We start from the raw sequence: 24,811 nt of genomic DNA, 5'->3' as shown, positions 1-24,811 counted from the left end.
GTTTCAATACTTGCTAATTCTAATTAATTAGATATGCCAGACAGCTAATTCTATAAGAAAAATGAGCTTCTGATGACTTTGCTGTACTACGAGAAATGGAGTAGCTCTCGAGTCCAGTCCATCCTTGGTAGCTGTTGAGACGTCCCTCCTCTGGGCCAGTAATCAAGGAGCCTCCGTCCTCAACACTGACACTGGTGAGGAATGTTCACTTTGAGAGAAAAATACACAGATGCACACAGGCGCACACACAGAGACAAGCGCACACACGCACACACTTTTCAGATGCAGCTGTCTGCACCAAGCACAGTTTCCCTTAAGAGCACACAGGGAATGCACGCTCCAGTCCTGAGGCTGGACTTCCTCTCCAGGCCCCAAGTAAGACTCCACACTGACCACCTCAGAGTTGAGTCTGCAGCAGGGTGTTCCAAGCAAAGTCCTCCACCACCCTTCTGTGTGAAAACAGTGCTCTTTGTCCCTGTTCCAAGTAGCTGAGACACACGCACTGAGATTTGATTTTCTCTCACACACCTGGGAGAGGCTAACACAGCTTTACCCTCTATGCCACCTCCACCAAGACTATAAGGTAGATACTGCCACCAGAGCACCCCAAAGCCAGCTACTACTGTAAGGCTCTTATCAGGGTACCCAATTATAATTAGTAATATTAATACTTATACAAATGGTAGAGTTTCCAAGCAGCAAGACTTTCAGGAGCGTGAAGCCACAGCACCCTAAATAAATGCAAGTGCTTTCAAAGATTAAAATATTTTCTGTAAGATCAGCCACAATGAAAGGTTTATGTGTGTGTGTGTGTGTGTATATATATATATATATATATATATATATATATATATATATATATATTTTATATTTAAATTTAATAAAAACAAATATAGCAGTACTGAATATCTATTTACAGTAAACACCAGGGTTTCAATTCACAGGAAATATAAAAACACAGATGGAAAGATTCAGATGGATACAGAAAAACAATATTCATCTAATCTCACTATATTTTCCTAACCGACCTGAAGAATTACTGTTCCCTTCTTACTTGCTAGAGAGCAATGTGGGATGAAATGGATGAATGTCTTTGTTGTCAGGTTCAATAGCAGAGTGCTGAGTCTCACTATCACATCTTACTAGTATCTAAATACAACTTCAGTGCTGCCTACAAGATGACACCACATTTGATCACTTGACTCTGTGGTCCCCACATTACCCCCCTCACTAGATACTGAGCCAGGATTTAGCACATATGTGCCACAGTACACACACAACTTATTACAGCATCTAGGAGCTATAAAACAATTCCAGCAATTCTATCCTTCCTTTAGAAAGGCTTTTCATAGACATTGCCTCCCTGGCTGCATTCAGACCTGTAAGATAGAATCTTTATGGCTTAAACCAAGTTGTTTAATTTCAGGCTAGTTTTCTTAAGGTTATCTGGACTGAGCTAAACCCCTTCACTTCCAGTGGCCTCTGTTAAAATATATACATTTCAGCAGTTAGAGCAATAGAGCCTGACATACATGTATATTTCTTTTCTGTCCAGCAGGGCCCACTGTTAATATATTTTTAATACAAGCAGCTTTACACATACATTTTTAGAACAAGCATCTGTACAAATCAATGTCATATTCAAATGACATAGAATTCTTTACAAAACTGCAGCTAGCTGTGCTAGCATATGTTACACATGCACTGCCCTACTCCCCCTAGCACAGCTGGCACCACCTCACATCACAGCTTTCATATCATCACACCCATAAGTGTTGACTGAGTAGTTACAGATGTTAGGACACGCACATTGTGTAATTTAGCATTTGCCCATCATGTGTCTGCAGCAATGAGGAATACAGTCTGTTGTACATCTTCTAAACAAAGGTATGGCATCCAAGTCCATGGAGGTCATTGTTCCACTGTGTTCAACATTCATCAGATCTGTCAGAGTACACTGCCCCCTTTGGTATATACCTAACCAGGAGCATCCAACAGTTGGAACATACGCAGAGGTTCCTCACTAAAAGAATACAGGGCCTAAATAACATGTCCTATGTAGTCAGTGTCAAGGCCCTATCCTGTAATTCTGTTTCCTACTGGCTGTTGAGGGGAGAGATATGTCTGTCATACAAGGCATTGGTAGACTTTACCCTGATGGACCACCTGCATATCCACAGAGCAAACAGCCCCAGAATTATCCCTTCTAAAGATGTAAACCTTGCCTGTGATATAAATAGGATCTGCTGGAAAAACAGGTATGTATCCCAGAGAGTACCCCTTCTCTGGGGCAAGCACCCCATCCACGTGAAGCAGAGTTCCTCCGTAACCCATTTCAAATTCAACTTGGACAGTTGGATGGGGAACACAAAATTCATCCCTGATTTGGCATCTGTGTCTTTAATGGACATGGGCAATCTGTAAATGGTTCATCTTCCATGCTCCTGCTTGTAAATGTTTTATCTCCCATGCCCCTGCGTACATTTATCAAGGGTAGTAGAACTTGTCAATGATTTGCGATGCATGTCGAGCTTAAAAAGGCCTTTGTGGTTATTAGCATAGTACACACCTATGAACTTGTCCTTACAGTCTAAGCCTAAAGGTCTCTGCACAAGGGCTGTGGCCACTTCTACAGTCCTTGCCAGCAGACTTCCTATTGATGCTATACATGCAGATGTTACATGGTCAACAGTTTCATTTATAAGACACAAAAGTATGATAAACAATTCAGATCATGTTCGTTCTTTAGCGCCACCATTCTTAAGAATGTCCTTCCTTGATAACCAGCTGGGACTTTATGCTTGGTAATCTGTCCCATAGTTGAATTGGATGAAAATAGACAGTATTGGATACAAAAGTTATATACTTAGCATAAGAATCCTACCTGCCACCTACAAAATTGTCATTAATGAGACTTTGAAGACCGGTCAACCTTGGCATTTCCTTGTCAGTAAGCAGTTATCACAGTCAGTGTTCTATAACCATGTCATGGCCTCCTTCTTACCACTTACAAATGAGCCAGAGTAAGAACATTTTCATTAGCATAAGATATGCTTTTGCTTTAATAAGTAGTAGTGTGGAGACCAGGGAATTTTGGGTAGGGGAGGAGTGAAAGCCCTGGAACCCAAAAGGTTCAGCATCATTGCTGAGGTCAAATCTCATTGGATCTGACAACCCACAGTTGAATCCGTCCAAAATCAGACAACATGGATCTGTTGTTATGGTAAGTACACAACTTTTGTTTATTCAGAGTACAGTAGAGGTATTCCAAGCAGGGTCAAGGCACATTCTGCCAGGGGTCTTGTCTTTATTTTTGACTTTCTAGAAGGGGTTTGACTCAAAGTATTCTAGAAGTAACAAGTTAGTCCTCTTTAAATGGTATTGGTTTGGTCTTTTTTTTTTTTAATCCCATAGTATGGACAATTTTTGTTTTCTTCCTATTAATGTATTTTTCAGGGCTTAGCCTCCCCCTCTCAATTGGCATGAAAGCTCTGAAGGGCTTGGCACCCATACCTGTCTTTTAGTCACCTCTGTTTGACTGGCTGGATGTTGTATCCTATGCAGGTTATAACCCATACATGATCATTCTAACATCTGCCGTTATTATAAGTGTACTTAAACAATTGTACTTTCCTCTCTTAAAAAAAAAAAAAAAACTATATCTGGTGATAGCAAACTTCAGTTAGATTAATTCTGGTCTGCAAACGTTAATTTATTAAAAAAAAGCTTTTTCACAATGGAGTTGTCTCAAGTGGTATTGAGCCGGTCTGTTCAAACACTACTGTTTCTAAATGCTAAGGCAGAGAGGGGACAGGCAACTGTTCACCGTGGGTGATGCATGGGCAATGACAAAGGACATCAGAAGTACTCTGTAGTAGTTTCTCATGAATGTGAGATGAGGTTTGCCTTTGACCAGCATAACCTGTCTTTGGAGGTGGGAAATTTGTTTTGCCAACAGTACACTTAAAAGAAACTCTAATAACCCTCCAATATTTTACTTTATTAGAATTTGAATTGCTACTATTGTATTTGTCAAATTTATGCATAGCTTCCACCTAAACAAATGGGAAGATAGTTACTAAGTACCAAGTATAGTTGCATGTTAGCTGTTGTATGGTAATGTTTCAGTATGTCCTATACCAGTTGTCTTTCACTTGGCATTAATCCTACAACTACTTGGTATTCAGCGCAAGTGAGGTACAAATACTTTTAAGAGACTTTCCTAAAGAGGAATCGTAGGCTTTAAGGATAGTGACAGTAGTAGGTGTTAAATTAGAAATCTGGAGTAATCGATTGTCTACTCTCTTCACTTTAAAACACAGATGGTTTTGCATTATTATAAGAATGTTGGAAACTTCATTAACCTGTTGATGCTCAGTTGTATGTAGTTACGGTATGCATACAGTGTTGCATTGTTTCCACTTTTGTCACAAGATTAATTTTGCTGCTCAGCAAATGAGCTACAATTTGACAATGCTGCATTTACATGGCGCTCGCACAGGATGACACTTGGGAGTTTTATTGGAAGCATTGGCCTTGCATGGCGTAATTCAGCTTACGTTTTAGGTGAAATCCAGTTAATATCTGTACTAGATTCTGTATCTACTGTTAAGGTGAATATTTAAACGGTCTTTTATAGTAAGAAGTTTTAAACTTAGGGATATGGATATGTCATAGGGTTGATAAAACTGAACAATGAATGAAGATAATTTTAATATTTTTGTCTAGTCTAATTTTAATCATTTTCTTTCCCATCCCTCAGACGAGCAAAAATCAGATTAAAATAGAACTTGTAGATGAAAATTTTACAGAATTAAGGGGAGAAATAGCAGGACCGCCTGACACACCATACGAAGGTAAGCAATTTTTGTTGTATTCCTCATTTTCAATTTCTTTTAACATTCACAGACTTGCCACACCTTAATTACGTATGAATTTTAAGACTGATTAAATGCTAAGGAAGCCAGATATATCTTTAAACTTGAAATGCATTGGAATTGACTAGACTGTGTTATTTTCTTAGCTGATGTAAAATGAATTGTTCTTATACCACAGTACAAGGACAAAATGATTGACTTAAACAATTGGCTAAGCTTCTGGTGTCATTCTAAGGGAATCCACTATTTGTCTGCCTGGGATGACATGATCGACAGACCACGCTGCTTTTCCAGAGATGGCCTGCACCTGTCACCCTTGGGATTCTGGATACTGGCAAAGGCTCTTGCCACCCCTATAGTGCATTTTTTAGGCAAGGTTCAAATGACAAATTCCCCACCGTAACAGGTACACGCAAGCAAAATCTGAGGGTAATGCTACTCAATGCTAGAAGTCTAAACCTCAAAATGCACTCACTTGAGGCACTCCTTAAAATGGAGAACATAGACATCTGTGCAGTGACAGAGACCTGGTTCAAAGCTGCAGAGAACACCCCTGCATTACCAGGCTATAATTCATACCACACCTTTCGGCCACCAAACCTGGACCGAAACACTAAATGTGGAGGCTTGTCCATATTCATTAAGGATATCCACACCTCCAAGCTGGTTGCTCAGCATAATGCATCCGAGATTATCCAAGTTCAACTAACTCTGAGCAAAACCACAATCCAGATTGTAGCTTGCTACAGGCTCCCCACCATGCCCCAGGATTCCCACTCCTCTTTTCTTAACACACTGGAAAATATTAAGGTACAACCCAACACCCTAATAATGGGTGCTTTCAGCTACCCCACCATTATCTGGGAAAACTAGTCGTGTACCAACTCTTTTGCTCAACGTTTTCTGGAATTCATCAATTCCAACACCTTGGATCAACTTATCCACACCCCCTCACCAGGGGCAGCAGTATCCTAGACCTGGTCATCACCAGCATAGGCGACCGGTGTGCCACAACAGAGGTCAGCTCCTTGTTGGTCAGATCTGACCACAAGCTAATCACCCTAGACATCCACATCCCGCTCACACACCCCCCTTTAGGAAAACGACCGTAAAAAATTTTCCAAAGCCAATTTCACGCTTAAGACAGAAGTGGCAAACTTCACGACACCCATGCAGATGGACAATCGCAGTACGACTGCTGAATCCTACACAAATGCACTTTATAAGCACTTACACGAGTGCATGGATCGTGCTATCCCTAACAGAACCAAGATGCTATCCTCCAAAAAAAGGAAGTGAATCTGGTGGTCTTCTGCCATAAACAAACTCTACAACAGAAGAAAGAAACTGTTGCAAAAAAGAGTAAAATCCCACGATTGGAGGAGCTCCCTGGTCAGCCTCAGTAAGAAGCTGAGATCCCTCATAAAATCCTCCAAAGCTAGTTATGAAAACAAAATCGCCACTGATTCTAAAGACGACCACAAAGCATTCTATAGCTATGTCAAGAATCTCAATGGCAACACTCAGATCTGCTCCGAGTTACAGCACAATGACACAAAATATACAGAACCAACTATTGCCAACATCCTGGCAGATGGGTTCAGCGCTAATTTTACCCCACTCTCACCCCCTAAAGGGCCCATCTTTATACAGGAAGAATGCAAAGTTCCTGTAATCACGGCTGCACAGGTAAAAACCTCACTCTTCAAAGCCAAGAACACAGCATCTATGGGACCTGACAACATCACAGGCTGCCTTATACAGAATGAACTGGCACCCCACCTAAGTACCATGTTCAGTCATAGACTCACCTCAGGCTTTATGCCCATTGAATGGCACACCACAATGGTTATCCCACTCCACAAAGTGGGGGAGGGCACAACAGACCCCCGGGAACTACAGCCCCATTAGCCTGATGAGCCTGGTCTGCAAGGCTATGGAACAAGTCATCATGGAACTTATAAACAAAGACATTGGTAATCTCCAAACTCTGGACCCCACCCAGTTCGTGTTTGTAGAAGGGAGATCATGTCTCCTAAACCTGATAGACTTCTTTGAAACAGTCACTAAAGCCGTAGACGTGGGTAAGGTGGTTCACACAGCCTGTCTAGATCTTGCCAAGGCTTTCGACACCATCCCCCACTCTGGAATTATAGATAAACTCACTAAACTAGGTATAAATCCTTATGTCACACGGTGGGGTGCCAACTTTGCTCACTGACAGAACCCACACTGTGAAAGTAGCAGACTCCAAATCTGACTTCAGACAAGTGGAGTGCCACAGGGTTCAGTCCTGGGTCCTCTACTGTTTGGTATCTACTTCTCTAAAGTACAGGCTAACACAGAAGGTCTTTGGCGCCAACTAAGAGTGCGGATGACTGCAAGCTAGGAGCAATAATCGAAACTCATAACGATGTGGACTTCCTACAAAAGGGCCTCACTGAGACAGATGCCTGGTGTTGAAGCCATGGCCTCAAGCTCATTGCCAAAACGTGCACTGTCATCCCCTTTGGTAAAAACTCTGTACCCATGAACTACCACATAGGCGGTAGTAAACTTAACATCGAAAGTGTGGTGAGACCTTGGGAACACAGGTTGACTGTAGTCTCTCCTTTGATAATCACATTGCCACAGTAGTCAGGAAATCCTTCTAAGTAAAACAGTGTAAGAAACTTCTGTGTGTGGAAGATTTTCAGTCCATATATTTCTAGTTAATCACTGTATATTAATCAGATCAGACAATAGTAGTAGAAGTAGTGAATGTAAACTCGTCAAGTCAAAAAGTAATAATAGAAAATATATAATTCTACAGCATTACTAAGTATTCGAAAGTAATCCAAGCAAGGCAGGCAGTCTATTTCCAGTCGAAAATCCTTTAAGTACACAGACAAGCGATCCAAGTAAAACGAAAATAGAGTAATAATTTCCTCACAAGCTTTCTAAATATATACATATACTTTTTATCAGGCATGGGAGTGGTTTATTGTGCTGTAAAACAGTGTTATTGGTACACATGTTAAATTCACGTCCCTTCCCCCATCAGTGTGACATTCGAGCTGGTCCTGCCCTAACCTAGTAGCTGTCATAATAATATATAGCCCTAATGTACTTTAATGGTACATCTTATTTAACCAAATTATTAAGTAGATTATTAAGTCTGTGATTTTATACAAGGCAATATACTACATGGCTGGAAATATATCAACCTTAGTTCATTTTGCGATCAAAAATTATATGTAAATATGTACATATACATTTTGCATGTAAAAATCAGTTTCTATTTTCATAACCTATTGTTAACAAAGATCGCTTTCGTCCTTCTAGACTTCTTCAGGTCTGTGTACAAGAACCCTAAAAACCTATATAATTAGTTAGTATTGTTATTACCATCATTTTTGAATAAAGTGGAAAAAAGAGAACCAGAAAAAAATAAAAATAATAAAAAAAAAAAATTATGTATGATGATGGAAACAAAATATACACTTAAATTTCAAATGATTTAAAATGGTATTTAAAACCAATTTGTAGAAAAAAATATAAAATAAAATACAATTAGTCATGTAAACAATGTGCCAATTTTCTAAGTTCCAGTGCACTTTTAATTGAACAGTAGTAGTTTAGTCCAGGCTTTCTAAAAGAGTTCAGCTTTAATTGCCACATGAGTTCATGTTTCTCCAGAATATTCGGGATGTCTCCTTCAAGATCACCCATGTCTATGCGATCCAGGATCTGGAACTTAAAACCTGTCTCTCTTATGAATAGAAAGGTGTTTGGCTAGTGCATTATTTTTACATCCAGAGCGGATTTCTTTTTTTTTCAAAACAGGTTTATTGTTTTAACATACAAGAGAAATATAACAATTTTATACAAGTAATTAAAAATAGATATGATTATAACGTTCAACAAAACTGAAGTATTTACAAAGACAGCCACTACAATCAGATCAATTAATTAAACTAAAATACCATGCTATTGAAATTAGGATTTTTTTAACAAATTTTGTAAATTATCCCATACAATATAATATGTTTTTCTAGTTGTTCTTGACCTAATTGTGTTTATTTCCATATGACACACTATATTCATAACATTTTTAAATTCATTGAACGAAGGAGGTGTAGCTGAAATCCAATTTCTGGTTATTATTTTCCTAGCCACTGCTAGAATAGACCATAACAAGGGAAGCTTAACCTTTTTAACACTTTGAGGTAGAGGTGTGTTGAATAATATAAGAGATTTAGAAATAATTAAATTATCTGTAAAAAGAGCCTGCAAAAATTCATTAACTGACTTCCAGTATTCTTTCAATTTTATACAGTCATAAAACATATGAGCCCAGTCAGCATTAATTTCTACATTACATCTCTTACATAGATTATCTTTATTATTTATTTTATTCATCATCAAAGGTGTATAAAAAGATCTATGTAAAAATTTCCATGTATAAAGTCTCCAGACAATGGAAGACGTAGTTCTATAGGCAGATTCCAATATATATTGTTTATCTTGTTGATTTGGTGGGTCCCCATTAATAGAAGTGAAATAATTCCAGTATGTATCTACACTATAAAAAGTTTCTTGTCTGATAATTTTATGTATGTATGAAAGTTTACCTTTATCAGAAACTTTGTTGTAAATTTAATATCAAGTAATCAATCAGTGTTGGAATAGATTCTTTAACTGTTATAGACATTAGATCTATTCTATCAATGAGATGTTGTCTAAAGGTCTGAACCTCTAACCAGCAAGTTTCTCTTAGATCAAATTCTTGTTTTAAGAAATCTAGATTTTTAACTTTATCAGATATCAACTGATACCAGTACTTTAGATCATTATCTATAGCTAAATGAGTTCCTTCAGAAGTAGATGACAAAAGCATACCCTGAGTGTATACATTATAGGGAATATAATAAAATTCCATTCCCTATACTTAGGGTGCATGAATATAAAGTTACGATAGCTAATAATAATATTTAATGGGTAACAAACCATATGTTTAGGTGTAATAAGTGAAGTACAAAATTCCTTTAGTAACCATAACGTGGAGTTTACAATCTTTTTATGTGTTAAGGAGATTTTCATGAAGTGCATACTAATTAGCTCCCAATAATCTTTCCATTTTGCGACATATGACTGATCTATTAATAAAGTAATAACTTTTACAATAGAAGCGATAGTATATAAATTAAAGTCTGGAAAAGAAATACCCCCTTGAGTCCAGCTATTAGTATGTTTCTTTAATGCAATCCTAGGTCTATTAGGTGCCCATAGGAAATTCAACATTAGTGTATTCAGTTTCTTGATAATTATTTTTGTAGGTGGAAGTATTATTGATTGTATTAAGTATAAAATCTTGGGGAATATTATCATTTTAATAATTGTAAGTCTCTCCTCCATAGTAAAAAACATATTATTCCAGGTATTAAAAAGATTTTGTATATTAAGAAAACAGGTATTATAATTATTATATATAATAGATTTAATATATTTAGATAGTATTATACCTAAATAAGTTATCTGACCTGAATATTTAGTAAAATTGCTAATGAGAATATTTTTTCGTGTATATATAGGTAGTATTTTAGTTTTTTCTTCATTGAATATTAAACCAGAAATGCATCATTTTATCAAATAGAGACTGCATCGAAGAATTAGATCCTGCTGATGTAATTAGAACATCATCTGCAAAAAGTTGAATTTTGGATGTTGTATTTTCATCTATTTCAAAACCCTCTATGTCAGTACGGTTTCTGATCAAATTAGCCCAAGGCTCCATTACTAAAGTGAATAATAGTGGAGAAAGTGGACATCCTTGTTTTGTACCTTTAAGAATGGGTATTTTTTGTGAAACATATGTTCCTACCTTAATATAAGCCAACGTTCCTTTGTATAAATGCTCAATTAGATTTACAAATGCATCTGAGGAGTTTGTGCACTTCAGTAAGGTAAACAGATAGTCCCAACTTACTGAATCAAATGCTGAACTTATATCAAGACTAATAAGTGTTAAATCTTTCTTTTTCCTATTTGCAAAATCAATTAATGTTAAAGTTCTTCTTATATTATCAAAAGTATTTCTATTTACAATGAAGCCTGTCTGATCTATATCTATAATGCCGGGAATGATTGTCTTCAATCTATCAGCAAAAATACTCAAACATTTTATAATCAACATTAAGTAATGAGATGGGCCGATATGAAGTACATCTAGTTGGATCTTTATTAGGTTTTAAAATTGGCGAAATAAATGTATATTGCCAAGATGGGGGGGATATTAACTCAGTTTGGGCCAAAATAAAAACCTTATGTATTAATGAATATGTACTTTTAGAAAGGATTTTATATATCTCTGGTATAATACCATCATTACCCGGTGCTTTGTTTGATTTTAAGCTTATTTATTTGTGTAATAACCTCTGTATATGAAATACTTTTGTCCAATAGTTTAATCTGTTGTTAAGCTTTTTATTCGTGTTTATGGTTATAAACTCCTTTATTTTATCTTTAGGTTCCATGTTAATGTTATTATTTTTAATATTGTGAAAGTGATTTCTAAATTCATCTAGTATTTCTAGTAGACTAGAAACATTCTTCTTTTTCCTTGGAGAAGAGATTTCTTTGATATGGATGTCCTTCAAGGATGCATCTGCAGTCCTTACAAATGGGTTGTCCTGTCGTCAGGCAGCCCTTCGGTCGGCTGGATTCCAAAGTCTGGGTCTGGCTTCGGCTGGTGTCGCACTTCACCCGACGTCATTGCGGCAGTTATTCGGGTATAAAGGCATCAGCCAACGCCATTTTCCTCAGTCTTTCTTGCCGCGTGGCACCCGAAGCAGAAGCTGTTCGCAAGTGCCGGTCGGTCAGATCCAGAGATTACTACTACCGAATACTACTTCGAAGACTTCTATAAAGCTAAGTACCCCGTTGGGGACTCTTTCTTGCCTCAGCCGATGTCAGAGAAAGTTAATAACTGTTTATCTTGTGGGAAACAAATACCTCATAAAGATTATCACTCCTATTGCGTACATTGTTTAGGCCCAGACCACGACGTAGCAGCTTGTCTAGCCTGTGCTTCTTTTAACCGACGGACGCTTAGACGTCGCTCGGACTTTGCTGAACAGATTTTCGGCTCAGATTTTGCCTACATTATGCCGTCGGATCCTCCGACTATGCAAATAACCAAAAAACGCAAAGAAAAGGACCAACACTCGCGGTCCGCGGTTTCGGCCGAAACCGCGGTTAAGCAAACCACGAGTGTCGGTTTCGGCCGAAACCGAGCAAGTGGTTCTTTCTTCAGCCGATAACTTGCCTTCTACCGAGGCCTGTTCTATCCTGGTAGAAACGGCTTCTGAAATCCAACCTTCTGTTGCGATTTCACAGGATTTATCAGACACCATTCCCCTTGATATTTCTACCCCTGCACGTGGAGCTGCTAGGCCTCCTCCAGCTATGTCTATTAAGGCCTTTGCCAGGGCTAAGGCAGCCAAAGCATCAAAACCTGTGCCTGCCAAGCCCCCCTCTCACAGGCCCAGCACCAGCTCCCATATGCTTTCTTTGGCAGAGGATCTCATCTCTTTAATTCGTGGAGCCCAGCCTCATCCAGACAGGGCCTCTCTCCCACCTCCAGAAAAAAGGCCTAGAGCAGAGCCCCCTGAGCCAGTAGCCACAGATGATTCCTCTGATGACTCAGATCATTCAGACCCTCCTGAGGCTTTTTATTCTCCTTACGAAGACTCTGATGCTGAGGAGTCCATCCCTTCAGCCTCTCCTCCTGAGGAATTTTCCTTTGGGGAAACCTTGCATGCTATGAGGGAACAATTTCAGTGGCAGGGCCAAGATTTCTCAGACTCTAGGAAAAGGCTTAGGACCTTTCTACACTTGCCACAGCATAGGCCTTTAGCTATACCTCCATTCCTATCTGTTGTTGATGATGCATTTAATGATGTTTGCACTGCTCCTGATACTTTACCTCCGGCTCCTGCTAAGCCCGATAGGTACTACAGGGTCCCGGACACTCATCACCACTTATATAAGGCTCCTTTTGCAGATCCAGAGACTATCTCCCAGGGCCCTAAAGCTGTAGCAGCTTCTTCTTCTAAAAACCCCCTCCCCTCTGAAAGGGATTCCAGGTCCTTAGAGAGATGGGGTAAAAAAGTTTACACCTCTGCTACTTTGTCAGCTAGAGCTTTGAACTGCCAATTTCATATGATTCAATATCAAGAGTTTATGCTTGACCAGTTGACTAAAAGCTGTCCTCAGAAGAATCTATAGATAAAAGTATGTTCAAGAAATGTTACATAACATACAGCAGGTTAGTAACCATTCTTTAAAATGTGGCTATGATGCACTGGAGGCTTCCTTTAGATCAGCCATGACTGGCACAGTTATCAGGAGGCATGCATGGTTGAAAGAACAGGCATTACCAGACCATGTCAAATCTAAGCTTTTGGATGCACCTATGAACAAGGTCAATTTATTTGGTGCCCCCGCACAGCAGGTACTAAAAAAGATGGAAGAGAAAGCAAAATCTGTGCAAACAGTGAAAGATTTCTTACAAGTTCAACCTCCAAGGTTTAGCAGGAACTGGCCCTCCAAGAATTGTTCCTTTCCGGACTCCTCTAAGGCACAAAGAGGCAGGAATAGGTGCTGTAGAGGCAGAAACCAATCCAGGGGTGCCTACAGGGGTCGCCAGTGGCAGGGCAACAACCAACGAGGCACGGATACAGCCACCACCACTACAACAACTCAATCACAGTGACTTGGCGGTGGCACCGCCTACCAGGGAACAACTAGAAGCACCCTTAGGCGGAAAGCTAACATTATTTTCAAGAAACTGGCACTGCATTACAAGAGAAAAATGGATTTTGCAGACTATAGACAAAGGTTACAGGTTCCATTTCCATACACTACCAGGAAAGAGAGGAATGCCAAACCTACCACCTTCTCAAAGGGCAGAAGCTCTAAAACAAATATCTCAATTATTAAGAATGAGAGCTGTGGAAAAGGTACCATTTATGGAGGAAGGGAAGGGATTTTACTCCAGGCTCTTCCTGGTACCAAGAAAAGAAAACCAATGGAGACCTATTCTAGACCTGTCCGCTTTAAACACATTCCTCATTGTCCCAAAATTCAAAATGCTGACCCTACAGCAGCTTCTTCCCATGCTGGGCAAGGAGTCTTGGCTGGTAACTCTAGATCTCAGAGGCATACCTGCATGTCCCCATAAGACCAATTTGCAGAAGATACCTCGGATTTCTTGCAGGATCAGAGCATTATCAATTCTCAGCATTGCCCTTTGGCTTATCTACTGCGCCCAGAGTGTTCACGAAATGCCTGGCATCAGTAATCGCTCATTGCAGACTTCAGGGAATTCAAATCTATCCCTACCTGGACGACTGCCTGATACATGCGGACAACAAAAACAAACTCACAGAAGATTTACAAAGAGTCATCTACCTGCTGCAAGCCCTGGGATATACAGTCAGTACAAAAAAATCAAGGCTGATTCCATCCCAAAGAATAACCTTTCTGGGTGCAGAACTGGACACATCAAAACAAATGGCATTTCTAACTGCAGAAAAGAGAGCAACTTCCTCTCTACTTCTTGGCATTAACAAAGCAGAGCCATCTAACTGCAAGAAAAGTGCTACAAGCTCTAGGCTTCATGGCATCCTGCATAATACTGGTACCTCATGCCAGGCTGTATATGAGAAAGCTACAGTGGTACCTAAAGAATTTGTGGTCTCAGCACAAGCACAGCCTAGAAACCAAAATTCCAATGATCCCATGCCTGAAGCAAGAGTTCTTATGGTGGACTCAGGCCTGTCAGTCAAACACAGGACTGCCCTTCTGCAAAAATCAACCAAGACAAACCATCACGACAGATGCCTCAGACCTCGGCTGGGGGGCACACATGATGGGCAAGTGCTTTCAAGGCCTATGGACTCAAGACCAGCTGCATCTGCACATAAATCTAAAAGAAATGATGGCAGTAAAATTGGCAATCCAGGCATTCAGACCTTTTCTCCAAGAAGACCAGTTGATGATAAGGACAGACAACACCACAGTTATGTGGTACATCAACAAACAGGGAGGCACACACTCATACCCTCTATGCCGGTTGGCACTGGACCTATGGGATGTGGCTCTGAGCTACAACATTCAGTTACAGGCAATTTATGTACCAGGAAGGAAAACATTCTAGCAGACATATTAAGCAGAACTACAACAGATGCCCACGAATGGATGCTGCATCCGGACATCTTCAAAACCATCACAAGAGAATGGGGATTACCACAAATAGACTTGTTTGCATCCCCTTTCAATCACCAGTTGAAGAAATTCTGCACAAGGACTTACCACCCACTTGCTTGGAAGGTGGACTCCCTATCCTTCAGCTGGAAAAGCCTGACAGCGTGCCAATTCCCACCACTACCTTTGATGCACAAGGTGCTTCTCAAGATCAAAGAGGAACGTCCGAGGATCATTCTGATAGCCCCAGACTGGCCAAGACAACATTGGTATCCACTTCTGAGGAGCATGTCCCGGGGACAAATATGGACACTGCCCCTGATACCATTACTGCTGATGCAGAACAACTACAACATTCTGCATCCAAACTTAAAAACTCTGCAGCTAAATGCCTGGAACATTACATAACAGCAATTAACCCAAATTTATCCCAAAGGGTTAAAGACATAATCCTGGAGGCTCGTAGACCTTCAACAAGAAATAATTATGCAGCAAAATGGAAAGATATCTCATCTGGAGTACTGCAAAGGGGCAAGATGTGACACTGGTGAACATAGCCAACATCCTGGAGTACTTGGTGGAGCTCTTCCATACAGGCCTGTCCTATTCCTCCATCAAGATACATGCATCAGCTATTTCGGCAGAGTACAGCTTGGATCCTCCTGTCTTCTCGCATCCTCTGCTCAGACAGTTTCTGAGAGGAATCAAAAATGTAAAACCTCCCAGGAAACCTCCATTGCCCGCATGGGACTTGAACTTTGTGCTAGAAAAACTGACTCTTCCCCCTTTCGAACCAGCAGCAACAGCAGAATTACAATACTTATCCTGGAAGACTGCTTTCCTGCTGGCAATAACTTCAGCAAGAAGGGTCTCTGAACTACAGGCATTAATGGCAGTGCAACCCTTCCTAATCTTCCATCAAGATAGTGTCCATGAGAACAAATCCTACATTTATGCCTAAGGTGGTATCCAGAGTATCTTTAAATCAGGCTATCCACCTTCCTACATTCTTCCCCAACCCACAGAAAAGGGGAGAAAGGCTCTTGCATACCTTGGATGTACACAGACAATTACGCTACTACCTGGACAGGACAAAAAACAATAGAAAACTGACCAGCTTCTGGTAGCATATGCAGCAGGAAAGGAAGGAAAACCAATTTCTAAACAGACAATCTCCAAATGGATAGGAAATTGCATAAGATTTTGTTACTCCTACCATGGAAAGAAAACTCCAGAGAACATCAGGCCTCACTCCACAAGGGCTACAGCCACTACCACAGCTTTCTTACGAGGAGTGGCTACCAAGGACATTATAGAGGCTGCTACTTGGACCTCCGTGCATACATTTGCCAAGCATTATAACTTACCTCTATACTCTAGATCCCATGCTGGCTTTGCCACTGCTGTTTTGCAAGGGATCCTAACTACACCATAATCTCTTCTCATTTCCTCCTCCCCTAGTTTAGCTATGGTATTCTACCCATTTGTAAGGACTGCAGATGCATCCTTGAAGGACATAGTACAGTTTTGTACCTACCATAAATGTAGATGTCCGAGAGGAATGCATCTGCAGTCAGGATTACCCACCCTCCTTCTCCACTGAGGTACTCCTAGGGTATTTGCCAATCTTCAGCTAGCTTGGGGGGATCTATTATGGTGTATTTGTTTGTATATATGTACATACATGCTTATTTTATTTGTTTGCTCTCTACCATTTGGAAACTTTGGTATTTATCCAAATTTAGCCATCCAAGAGGGCACCTGGCATCTGGGGCAAGAAACACTGAGGAAAACAGCGTCGGCTGATGCCTTTATACCCGAATAACTGCCGCAATGATGTCGGGTGAAGTGCGACACCAGCCGAAGCCAGACCCAGACTTTGGAATCCGGCCGACCGAAGGGCTGCCTGACGACAGGACAACCCATTTGTAAGGACTGCAGATGCATTCCTCTCGGACATCTACATTTATGGTAGGTACAAAACTGTACTTTTTGTTTATTCAACCTTTTTGTTTTATTTTTAAGTCTATGTAAGTATTTGGGGCTTATTGAGTAAGACAAAAACTTGCATTTCTCTAGAGTTATTTTAACTTTATGAGTTAAAATTTCTTTGTATTTCTCATTTAGTTTATTTCTTCAGTGACTTCCTTATCAATAATATTTTCTTTATTATTATGCTTATAAGAGTCTAATTTACTTTGAATACCTAACAATTCCTTATCCCAAGATTTCCTTTTATTATTATACCATCTTATACTTTGTCCATATAGATATGATTTTAAGGCATCCCAAACATAGACAATGGAGACTTCAGGAGTATTATTTATGTCTAGAAAATGTTGTACTTCTGAAAGTATATATTCTTTATAGTCTTTTAGTTGAGTTAAGTATGCTGGTATCCTTTTGATCTGAACATTGAGTATTTTTTATCATGAATTCAAAACAATTGAATTATGATCAGATATAGGACATGAAATGATTTTGGAATTAATTAAATCTGTTACCATCTGGTTAGAAATAAAGACCCTATCTATTTTTGAATAAGTTTTGTATCTGTTAGAAAAAAGGTGTATGGTAATGATTTTGAATCTATCTGATTATTAATATCATTCAAATGATAAGAATTAGCAAAATCATTTAAATGTTTTGCATTAGATGTAATTCTTCTTTTTCCTATAGTGGTAGTATCACTTTCATGTAGTATACAATTAAAGTCACCAGCTAAAATAATATCTCCTATAGAGAATGATATGATCTTATCAAGATGATGTTTCACTGTATTAATACCAATTCCAGGTATCCAATATACATTAATTAAAGTGCAAGTCTTCCCATTAATTTGTATTGTAACCATACAAAACATTCCTTTGTCATCCTGATAAGACTTAATGGTTTTAGGAATGGGCATACTTTTATTCCATAAAATAGCCACTCCTCTTTTTTTCTGAGTGTGCTCTGAACTAACCAATACTGCATATTTGTTTGTGGCTAGTTTATAAATATCTTTTTTCAAGAGATAGGTTTCTTGCAGGAAGACTAAGTTGGCCTTATGTAAATTAATGTATCTTATTAGGCTTGCCCTTTTACACGGATTATTCAATCCATTAATGTTTAAAGAAATTCCTTTTAAAGATGTCATTTGGCATTTTTAAAACTTAAGAATCTTATGATCAAAATAACAAATAACATAAGTAATGTTACATCTCCTCCTTTAGGTGTACCTTTAAATATAGCTGTATTTATTGAATCTCTTATGGGATTTTGCATAGGATTCAATTTTGTTTGTAGTGACAATGAGTGTACAAAATACATTGTGGATGTCAAAACTATATACATATAACAATGAACAAGTGAAAATAATGTAAGGTTTAAACCTTGCATCCAGCCTGGAGTTAAAAACTCCAACTTAGAGTAGTATTTACCACTCAAGTTAACCCCCTACCCTAAGCAGCAGTACCTCAGCTACCACCTTATCAATTTAATACTGGTTATATTTAACTTAACAGCTTTCAGTTCAATTATCTAGCAAGACAAGACTACACATTTGATAAAACAGCATCATATAAACTAAAATAAACTTTTTTTTTTTAAACTATTCATACTACTATATACATCTATGTAATATAATACACTTGTATTCAAATAGCATTCAAATAAACTTGATATTAGGAACCAAGAGGAGAGAGAGAAATAAAAGACGTGAAAGAGGGAGAGAGAGTGAAAGAAAGAGAGAAGAAAAAAAAAAAAGGAAGGCATATTTACATATTAATTTATTCAAAGTATGTAAAAATAAGTTCTAACATTCATTTAAATCAAAAACTTTGGCTAATATGGTTCAGACATTACATATATTAAGATGCATCTATTTTCTGTCATGTAAATGCAGTCAACAGCTTCCAAAAAAACCTTGAATTGCTTGTATATGAGCATTTTACTCATACTCATTATTGTCAATAGAATAAAATATTATATTTATAGAAATTGTTATAAATCATACTGCATAGTTATGCAAATTCTCAGAAACACTTGCATTATTGTAAAAAAAAAAATCTGTATTTTGTATGTCTATACTACTGCTTTAAAATATATCACATGACAGTTTCTTCCAGTATAGAGTTATAAAGTTATTTATGCTTGTCAATCAGATGAATTAAATGAGTTATAGTAATGTATATGTTTGGAACATAAGTTTTTAACACCGATTAGTATGCTGCAGTCAAGTAGATTTTCAAAAACACTTGAATAAATGTTTCATTTTCTATGCCTTCTAAAATAAGACATTTACTTACTACAGGAAACTGCATCATTTAAAATCATTATAACTGACATATTTTATGAATTATGACATAGATATTTAAGTAATTATATAAAATAACTCACATTTAAATGTCAAAGAGTTCATTTTCCTTCACATAGTCGCATTTGCATCAGTTCTACTTCCTGGTAGAGTGTTCTTCCTGAATCTGTGATGTGTCAGTGTGATATCTAGGTCAAAGGTCAGATTGACTGCTTTCAGCTTCTCTGTGAGAATTCTGAGAGTTGAAGCTTTTGAAACAGCTCAAGGACACTGTTCATGAGGTAGCCCACATCCCAGATTGTCTCCCTTAGCATTTTGGCAGGAAACTTGTTAAAAACTAGTGACAAACATTCATTTAGCGGTGTAAATGCATCTAAACATGACAAAACCTTCGCAATGTATTTTACAGGCCATCACAGCCTCTATGTAAGTGAAATCAAGCCCAAAGTTATTAATAAGTAACAAAACTCCTATTTTTGTCCCAACTCAATTTTTATGCAAATCTTATTATTTACTGTGTCTATATGATCAAAAGCATTTCTATATATTAATATGAGAAAAAAAATAAAGAGAAAGAATAAAGAAAAGAAAAAGAGCGTAGAAAATAAGAGTGTAAAGCAGAAATAAAAAAAATGTAAGAGAAAGCTATAAGAAGTATATACAATGGAATATTACTTACTGTTTATATTACTAGAGTTAAAAATAAAACATTTACTATTATTTAGATCTAATTATTATTAGTTAAAGCATGACAGATTATTTACAAACAAGCATAAGCAGTATAATCAAGAAAGTATAATTAGGAATAGCATTTGAAGAACATATAAACTTTTTACAAGGAATAAATATGTTATTATTCCATTTATCATATTTTCATTTCTCTCCCTGCCCTCCCCCACCCTTTACCCACTACATAATCTATATAGAATGTCATTGTTTAAACAAAGAAAAGGAAAAAAAAAGAAAAAAAAATGTATCAAATTACTGACCTTACTTCTCTTTTTCAGAAAGAGAAACAAATTGAGTAATAGCTTGTTATTAGTTCCTCAGATATTTTGACTGGTTATGAAACAAAACTTTCTTTGCACACAGAGAATAACTTTGATTAAATCTTTTTCAGAACATTTGTGGCTTTCTGGAAATGCAGGAACTATATTTAAAAAGATTAATAATGAAGTAAAATGATGAGAGAAAAAGAAAAAACATAGAACAAATCATTTGTTCTTTAGTCTCTTCTTCTTCTCTGAAGTCTTCCACGAAGTTTCAGTTGCCAGTCTCTTTAATGAAGGACTAGCCCATTCCATTTCCTCTATTTTATCCAAAATCTTATTTTTTTGATAAACAGTAAAGCAGAGTCTAAGTCATCAAAAATTTTAGGACCATCAGGAAGGAAGATTTTTAGCTTGGCAGGAAACAGAAGGTATGTTTTAAACTGTGCTTTTTTAAGCTCCCTTATTAGTGGCAGAAAAACTTTTCTTTTAGCTATTACCGAGGAAGAATAGTCATTGTCAAAACGCACAGTTGTCTCATTAATCTTAACAGGAGCTTTAGCCCAAGCAGATTTAAGAACCATCTCTTTATCAAAAGATGATAGAAATCTAGGATAGTTTTTGTTAGAGTTAGTATTGGTTATAGATCTATGTGCTCTTTCGATACCAAAAGAGAATGCTTCTGGTAAGTCTAAAGTTTTAGGGAGCCATGTTAAAAAAGAAGTAATATTGTTACCTTCAATATTTTCTGGCAGTCCAAAAATCCTAATGTTATTGCACCTAGATCTATTTTCCAAGTCATCCAGCTTTGTTTGTAAATGTGTATTTTGTTTCAGCAGAAACTCAATGTTGATTTCCTCTTCTCGGATTCTATTTTCCATGTCATTCACAGCTTCTTCTATGCCTGTCATCTGGATCTTCTGTTGTTGCAGGTCTATATGTAACAAGTCTATTTGTTTTGTAGTTTTTCTATGAAGGTATCAATTTTAGTATCCATTTTATCCATCTTAGCAGTAAGTTGCTGGATTATAGTTATCAGAGACTGAAGTTCTTTCTTGATGCTGGAGTCTTGAGAATTTGTCTTACTGGAACTCATTTCAGACTGATAAACTGACAGGAAAATTTCCAGTGTGATTTCTGACAGGAATATTGTTAAAATTTCCTTTCTTTTTAGATATAGTTCAAGAACTATATAAAACAAACCTATTTAGAAAGAAAATTACTTCAAAAATTAATTTTTAAGTAATTAATTCCTGTCAGTGTAATGAAATTGGTGGAGCTGAAGAAATCTGCTGCTATCCTGTGTTCATCCTTGGCCACGCCCCCAGAGCGGATTTCTGACAGATGACATGAAATCCTTTGCTTGAGTTTATTTACAGTCTTGCCCACATAGAATGCATCACATTCATTGCACTGTGCCCTGTAAATTACTTTTTTAGTGTTACAGTCCTTCTAAGCGGCACACCTCATCACAAAAGGTTTTTCATCCAGGAAAAAATAGGTAATTGTTCCCCTCTACTCATCACTCATTAGAGCCATTATAGAGTACAACACTCCTTTTGGTATGTACCTCACAAGACATCTTCAACAACTGGAAAGACTGCAGAAATACCTCACAAAGAGGATTACCAGCCTCCAACAGATGCTCTTTGCAGACAGTCTGAAAAATCTCCAGCTTTACTCTCACATATCGCCTACTCAGAGGTGATCTCTGCCTAACATACAAAGCTATGTCAGACCCAGAGCTTGTTTTGCATGCTCCACTTAAAGAAATCCCAATCCCTCCGAGCTACACGCTCTAGGGACCTAAACCTTGTCACCACAATAAACAGAACGTGCTGGAGGGATAGATTCCTGTCCCAGAGACTTCCCATACTCTGGAACAAACTACCTATCTATATCAAACAAAGCTCCTCATGAGCACTCAGCAAAATCTTGATGATTGGATGGGAAATAGGAAATTCACTCCGGGGATCACTTCTGTGGCTCTGCTTGACAGGGGCACAGGAAAATAATTTTCTTGGGTGGAGAAAGCCAGGGTACCTTCTTGGCTAGGCTTATTATAGGCCCTAGGGCCAATAGCCTAGTACCTCCTGATGAACCTATACTCAGTGTCCTACAGAGTACTTAGAGGTGACATGTCTTGCATACAAGGCATCTTCCGACCTAATGCAGCTGGACCTACTGAGCATCAGCAAGTCAAATGGCATCAGTAATACTCAGTCCGGGTATCTAAACTGAATGTTGTGGACAGATGGATGTATATCACAGAGGCTACCACTATTCCAGAATAGACTATCCATTTAAGTAAAACAAAGCTCATCCCTGTCCACATTCAAATGCAACTTGGATCCAAGGATGGGTAATAGAAAATGTACTCCAGAATTGCCCCTCATGCCACTAATGGATAGAGGTAGTTCCTAAATGCTGTATACCTTACATGGGTCCCCTCAAGTTATCTATATTATGATCACATTTATTGTCACTAGGGCTAATATACGATTATCAGCCGTGGAATAAGTAAGACCAATCAGGAAATGTTAATTCAAGCACCAAAAAGGAAATTGGCTAAGCTTAAAATGTTCTCCAAGTGAACCTGTGTTGTGGTAGTAAATAGTTTTTAAAAAATTGCCCTTTTTCGATCAAGTGAACCCCATCCCACCCCCTGTTCAACAGCTTCCAGCACCTCTGTACAAAGCAGTACAAACTAGATTCCTTTTCCAGATCTAGAGGAGGCTTTGCTAGGCCCATTCTACAATGGCTCTTGAACCCTAACCTTTTCTCTTCCCAGTTAGTATAAGCTATGGTAGTCTACCCATTTAGCTAAAGGCTACTGAAGCAGTGATTAAATTATGAATATAGTATTTATGCAGTTGTCTTTGTTGACTAGGGCAGTTTTATTGGGCAGAGCCCATTTTCAGCAGAGGCCGGCGTAAGAAAAGGTTTTTTAGGCTGGGGAAAGGGAAAGTCTTACTGTTTTTTTTTTTCTGAGGAAGAAGTTACATTTTTACTATTTCCTTTAATGACTACTGCTTTCAAGCTAAACTGGTAAACAAGCCCCTTTTTCGTCTTCACCATGGTGTAAGTATCAGTCCTCTGCTTCAACCTTCTTCCAGACGCACAAAGAAAAGGATTAAGCAGCCTTTACCACCACAGCGGGCTGGTGGATGACTCTGCTGTTTCCCAAACTCATTCCTCAGACTACTGCTCTTTTCTTTGGATCCCTCAGGTATAGTCCATCCAGCCACCATGTACTTGGGGGGGGGGGGGGGGGTTAGCCTCATCTTCTGCAGTTGGGGTCCGCTTAGTGGGCAAGGGAAAGCTTTCCTTGTTTTGGTCATAGGAGAAGGGGCAGGGAATGTGCCATTGCATAGAATGTTGTGCCTGTCTCTGGAGAAGCTGTTGCTGGCAATTCTGGTTTGTCTTTCCACTATTTATTTTTTCTTTGACATTTGACCGGGGTAGTCCGGCTGAGCTAATGCCCTTTTCAGTGGAGGCCCGAGGATATATATATATATATGGATATATATATATATATATATATATATATATATATATATATATATATAGATATAGCTATATATATTTATATCTATATATATAGCTATATATATTTATATCTATATATATAGCTATATATATTTATATCTATATATATATATATATATATATATATATATATATATATAGATATATATATATATATAGAGCTATATATATATATATATATATATATATATATATATATATATATATATATATATATATATATATACACACACACACACACACACACACACACACACACACACACACACACACACACACACACACACACACACACTAAAATACAAAGTTTTCAACTAGAAATAAGACAAAAGTGAACCTTTATCTTTTCATTTCAGTTACTCTTGTCAGGAGTAATTTATTGAGCTTGGCTGAGGATCTTGTGTGGGAACTTGGCCCCACCTTAAGGAGTTTTTGTAAAAGAAAATAGAAACCCCCTTTCCCTGAAGAGGTTCAACAAATACCATCTTTGAGATTATGAATGGACAGATGCAGTCCCCCCCCCCCCCCCCTCTGGTTTCTTTTTCAGATTCTGAAGTTGTATCTTGATTCTCCCTGTGAGGGAATCTCTTTCTCTTAACCTAATTCCAGGATGAGCCAATATTTTCTGAGGTTTCTCTATCCTTAAATTATACTTTTTTGAAACTGGAATTTCCAGAACTTTCACCCATTCTTCTAGTGCTTCTCAGGATGATGTTGCTGTCACAGCCTCTGGTTTTCCCAGACATTAAGCCTGCTGCTTCTAAGAAAGCAGATAAATTGTATAAAGTTTCTCAGTTTTTCCAGTCCCAGACCTGACTCAGCAGCTATAGTGTTAAGAAATCCAGCGGGTG

General features: G+C 38.1%; 1 protein-coding gene across 1 annotated transcript in view; it reads left to right on the top strand.

Annotated features, from left to right (window-relative positions):
- UBE2K (ubiquitin conjugating enzyme E2 K) overlaps positions 1-24,811 on the top strand; it is a 1,186,450-nt gene that overhangs the window by 281,400 nt on the left and 880,239 nt on the right. Inside the window, exon 2 of the mRNA XM_044062933.1 lies at positions 4,763-4,856. Within this exon, the coding sequence (XP_043918868.1) occupies positions 4,763-4,856 (94 nt within the window). The remainder of the gene's footprint in view (positions 1-4,762; positions 4,857-24,811) is intronic.

This window comes from Protopterus annectens, chromosome 2.part1 (assembly GCF_019279795.1).
Source record: "Protopterus annectens isolate FY-2018-M chromosome 2.part1, PAN1.0, whole genome shotgun sequence".
NCBI classification, from domain to species: Eukaryota; Metazoa; Chordata; order Ceratodontiformes; family Protopteridae; genus Protopterus; species Protopterus annectens.
This window is presented reverse-complemented; position numbering and strand designations above follow the sequence as displayed.